The 5,372-nt window shown below is 42.7% G+C and overlaps 1 protein-coding gene across 1 annotated transcript; it reads right to left on the bottom strand.

Moving 5' to 3' along the window:
* Nucleotides 1-3,995: 3,995 nt before the first annotated feature.
* On the bottom strand, nucleotides 3,996-4,949 carry LOC133367747 (olfactory receptor 14A16-like). The gene has a single exon (XM_061591848.1). The coding sequence runs from the start codon at nucleotides 4,947-4,949 to the stop codon at nucleotides 3,996-3,998; it is 954 nt and encodes a 317-aa protein (XP_061447832.1).
* Nucleotides 4,950-5,372: the final 423 nt, after the last annotated feature.

The following is a 5,372-nucleotide window of genomic DNA, read 5'->3' as shown; positions in this document are numbered from 1 at the left end:
AGATTGATAGACAAATGGTCAAGGAATACCTAATCACTTTGAACAAGTTCAAATCTCCAGGGCCCAATAAACTGCATCCTAGAGTATTGAAGGAATTGGCTGAAGAACTCTCAGAACCGCTGTCTATTATCTTTGCGAAATCATGGAGGACTGGTGAAGTGCTGGATGACTGGAGGGGAGCTAATGTTGTCCCGATGTTCAAAAAGGGCAAGAAGGAGGAACCGGGGAACTACAAACCAGTCAGCCTAACATCAATCCCTGGAAAATCTCTGGAGCAGATTATAAAGCAGTCAATCTGTAAGCACCTTGAAAACAATGCAGTAATTACTAGGAGCCAATGTGGATTTATGAAGAACAAATCCTGCCAAACTAAACTTAACCTCCCTTGTAGACTGAGGTAATGCTGTGGACATAATATATCTCAACTTCAGCAAAGCTTTTGACAAAGTGCCCCATGATATTCTGATTAGCAAGATAGCTAAATATGGGCTGGATGGAACAACTATCAGGTGGATCCACAGTTGGCTCCAGAATCATACTGAAAGAGTGCTTATCAATGATTCCTTCTCAAACTGGGTGGAAGTATTGAGTGGGGTACCACAGGGCTCGATCCTGGGTCCATTGCGCTTTAACATTTTTATTAAGGACTTGGATGAGGAGGTACAAAGCATGCTTATCAAATTTGCAGATGATACAAAGTGGGGGGGCGTAGCTAATACCTTGGAAGACAGAAACAAAATTCAAAGGGACCTTGATAGGCTGGAGCATTGGGCTGAAAACAACAGAATGAAATTCAACAGGGATAAATGCAAAGTTCTACACTAAGGAAAAAGAAACCAAATGCACAGTTATAAGATGGGGGATACTTGGCTCAGCAGTGCAACATGTGAGAAGGATCTTGGAATTGTTGTTGATAACAAGCTGACTATGAGCCAACAGTGTGATGTGGCTGCAAAAAAGGCAAATGCTATATTAGGCTGCCTTAACAGAAGTATAGTTTCCAAATCGCATGAAGTAATAGTTCCACTCTATTCAGCACTGGTTAGGACTCATCTTGAATACTGTGTCCAGTTCTGGTCTCCACACTTCAAGAAGGATGCAGACAAACTTGAACGGGTTCAGAGGAGGGCAACAAGGATGATCAGAGGACTGGAAACAAAGCCCTATAAGGAAAGACTGAAAGAACTGGGAATGTTTAGCCTGGAGAAGAGAAGACTGAGGGGAGATATGATAGCACTCTTGAAGTCCATGAAAGGTTGTCACTTAGAGGAGGACCAGGATCTCTTCTCGATCATCCCAGAGTGCAGGACATGGAATAATGGGCTGAAGTTGCAGGAAGCCAGATTTTGACTGGACATCAAGAAAAACTTCCTAGCTGTTAGAGCCATATGACAATGGGACCAATTACCTAGAGAGGTAGTGAGCTCTCAGACACTGGAGGCATTCAAGAGGCAGCTGGGCAGCCATCTGTCGGGAATGCTTTGATTTGGATTCCTGCATTGCGCAGGGGGTTGGACTCAATGGCCTTATAGGCCCCTTCCAACTCTACTATTCTATGATTCTATGAATCAGAGCAGTTGACTGTTATACCACTCTTGCCACTGGAGCTCTGTCAGGGGAATAGGAGTCTCGTCTCAGTACCTTCAATAACTACACTTCCCAGGATTCTGTGGGGGAAGCCATGATAGTCCTAAAGTGAAATAAAGGTCTGGTGTGGGTGTGGCACCCTCATTAGGTAAGCCCAGCAGCTGTGTGTCTGTCTTTTAGAATACTTACAGTTGGTTCTTACTGATTCTTCCAGGCTCCCTTTTCAATGGCGGTAAGAGTCCATTCCTACATTATATTAATTCACTAATAGGCAAAAAAACCCTTGCAATTTAAGAATGTACCTATAGCCCACATATATTTCTACTAAACTTTAAAAACTTTAATAATGTTGCCTTTTCCCTGCTAAAACAAGATCAGTGCATGGCTTGTTTGTATTATTTGAGCTGATTGCAGGTGTTGCCACCACTCTCTATGTGCTCAGAGGCATATGCTACCAAATTCTTCCAAGCTACACAGGAAGTGGATTATACTGTGAAAGACCACCCCAAATTGTGTTTGCATTTTGACAAATTTGTAGGGCAGTACAATATCTCAGAGAGGAGGTCAGGTCTCCTGTTCCCCATATGCATTCATTATAGCTGCCCAATTTCCCTGCTTTTTAAAGTTTGATAGAAATATCTGTGGGCTATAAACCACAAGGTTTATTTTGCCTGTTAGTGAATTTCCCTGCTTTTTAATCCGGGAGGTAAGAAATGGGATCCTGTGCAAGTTTGCTGAGAATGGATTGATCATTTGCATGCTTATTGAGTTCAGTGGGATTTACTCTCCTGCAGTCATGCTTAGGATAGGTGAAACTGACCACAGGGGATGGGAAGGGGAGGAGGAGGAGGGAGAGGAGGAAGGGTGGAGGGGAGGAGGAAGGAGGAGAAGGGGAGGAGAAGGACAGGTTTGATTATTTACATATTTATTGAGTTCAGTGGGATTTACTCCTGTGCAATCATGCTTAGGATAGGTAAAACTGACCAGGGGGGAGGGATGGATGGCTGGAATGAGCAGGGAAGGAGGAAGAAGAGTGGAGGGGAAGACGAAGGGAGAGGAGAGGGGAAGGAGTGGAAAGTCAGGTCTGATCATTTGCATGCTTATTGAGTTCAGTGGGATTTACTCCTATGTAATCATGGTTAGGATAGGTAAAACTGACCATGGGGGAGAAGCAGGGAGAGGGGAGAGGAGAGGGAAGGAGAAAGGGAGGGGAGATGGGAGGAGAAGGAGGGGGAGGGGGATTATCAGGGGAGGGGCAAAGGGGCAGGGAAGGGCAGGTTTGATCATTTTCATGCTTTTTGAGCTGAATGGAATTTACTCCCATGCAATCATGCTTAAGATAGGTAAAACTGACCATGGGGAGGAGGATGGAAGGGGATTGGAGGGGGAGGGGGCAAGAGAGAGGGGATAGGAAGGAGGAGAAGGGAGGTGGGTTTGATCAGTTGCAGACTTTTTGAGTTCAATGGGATTTATTTCTGTGTAATCATTTGAAAATGGAAATGGACTGCCTTCAAGTCGATCTCGACTTATGGTGACCGCATGAATAGGGTTTTCATAGTAAAGAGTATTCAGAGGTGGTTTTACTATTGCCTTCCTCTGAGGCTGAGAAGCAGTGACTGGCCCAAGGTCACCCAGTCAGCTTCATGGCTGTGTGTGTAGTTAATGAAGGCTACTAAGAGTTGCTAGGAGAAGCCCTGTTCCCCTCACAGACCTTCAATCAGAGTAGCTGACTGTTAAACCACTCTGACCACTGGAGCTCCCTCAGGGGAATAGGAGTCTCCTCTCAGCACTCTTCACAAACTACACTTCCCGGGATTATCTGATAGAAGCCATGACTGTCGCACATGAAATCAAAGTCTGGTGTAGGTGTGGCCCCCTGATTAGCCAAGCCCAGCAGCTATGAATCTGGCTTTTAGAACACTGACAGTGGGTTCTTACTGAGCATGCCCAACATTATCATGCAGTTCAATTGAAACACATTTAAATTAATTAAAAATCAGCCAGGCATTTTTTTTTAACTTTTCAACTGCAGAAGATGAAGGTCAGCGTGTGGGGCAAGGTCAGTAACATGATTACAGGTACTCTGTGAACATGGCTGATTTTTAATGAACATCAACAGATTATGAGAACTCTGAGAGAAAAAAGTCAAAAAGGGCTCTTGGTTTTTTTCTCTCACTCTTTAGACTTTGCACTCTCATTTTTTTTCTGACTGTTTTGTTTATCGACATGAAAATGTACAGGGTTGTTAAGCAAACAATCCAATCCAACTCTTCAAATTCTAATCCAGGCTTCTTCTTGGGGGAGGGCACAATATAAATTTAATGAATAATAATATCATTCATCATAGGATGTCCAGTTTTCTGTTATTAGAGCTGTACACAGAATTCACCTTCCCAAGACTTGAGAAGTTATTTAAAGAAAAGTGCCCCAGACCCCAATAGCTTTGACAGAGCATTTTTAATCTCCTTGTTTCTCATGCTGTAGATTATTGGATTTATCAAGGGTGGAACCATTGAATATATCATAGAAAATGCCAAATCCAGATGTGATGGGCTGTTAGAAGTAGGCTTGAGGTAAGTAAAGAATCCAGTGGTTAGAAGTATGGAGACAACAGTGAGGTGAGGAAGGCATGTAGAGAAGGCCTTTTGCCTTCCTTTAGTAGACGGGATTCTCAGCACTGAGGTGAAGATGTGCACATAGGTTATAATGATGAAAATAAAACAGCAAAATACAAGGACAATACCTAACACAAGAGCTCCAATTTCAATTTGGTTCACATCAGAGCACACCAGCTTAAGTAACTGTGGGATTTCACAGAAAAACTGATTGACAACATTGGAGCAAAAAGGGGGTGCAAAGGTGCCTCCGGCATTTAAGACACCATAGAGAAATCCAGTGATCCACACACTAGCAATCATTTGGATGCAGGCTTGCTTATTCATCAGCATCTCATATTGTAATGGATTGCAAATAGCAATATACCGATCATATGCCATGACTGTCAGAAGAGAGAAATCAGATGATGCAAAGAACATTAAAAAAAAGACTTGAGCAACACATCCAGAATAGGAAATGTGTCTAGTATTCATGAGAGAATTGGCCATGGATTTAGGGATAATGACTGAAACCTGGCCCAGGTCTTGCATGGCTAAGTTCATCAGGAAGAAGTACATGGGAGTGTGCAGGCGGTGGTCAGAGGCGACTGCAGAGATGATGAGAAGATTCCCGATAACTGTTGCCAGATAATAAAGAAGGAACCCAAAGAACTGGAGAATCTGCAGCTCCCGAACCTCTGAGAATTCCAAGAGAAGAAATTCCGAGTGGAAGGACCGATTAATGTTGCTTTGTTCCTTCTTATCCATGTTGCCTGTGGAAGAAAGCAGAAGGACTGTTAAACTGAGAACAAAGTAGGTGAGAGCTACCGTATTTGTACTTGTAATTTTAAGATGATGGTGGTGGTTGTGATGATGATAATGATAGTAGTGACGGACCTAGCCTTACAAACTCATTTGTGTATGTCAGAGAAGCACAGTTTTAATTAAAATCTTGAATCTCTAAATAAATAAATTACCAGTATACCATCTTGCATTAACTGGTTTTTTTGGTGTATGGAATTTAGTCCTATTGTTTCAAATTCACAATCAATACTACATCCTTAGCTAATGAAATTGTTGCTTCCGTCATTTTTGTGAATGTAATGTGTCAGCTCAAGTGTAAAAGGAGGGAGGCTGTTTCATACCATCTAAGAAACAAAAATGAAGAGGTGAAGTTAAGGTTGCCGATAT

This window comes from Rhineura floridana, chromosome 11 (assembly GCF_030035675.1).
Source record: "Rhineura floridana isolate rRhiFlo1 chromosome 11, rRhiFlo1.hap2, whole genome shotgun sequence".
NCBI lineage: Eukaryota > Metazoa > Chordata > Lepidosauria > Squamata > Rhineuridae > Rhineura > Rhineura floridana.
Note: the sequence above shows the minus strand (reverse complement) of the source record. Positions and strands in the feature narration are given on the sequence as shown.

Coding starts and splice junctions, on each gene's coding strand:
- LOC133367747 (XM_061591848.1), bottom strand. CDS start 4,949: ATGGATAAGAAGGAACAAAGCAACATTAATCGGTCCTTCCACTCGGAA.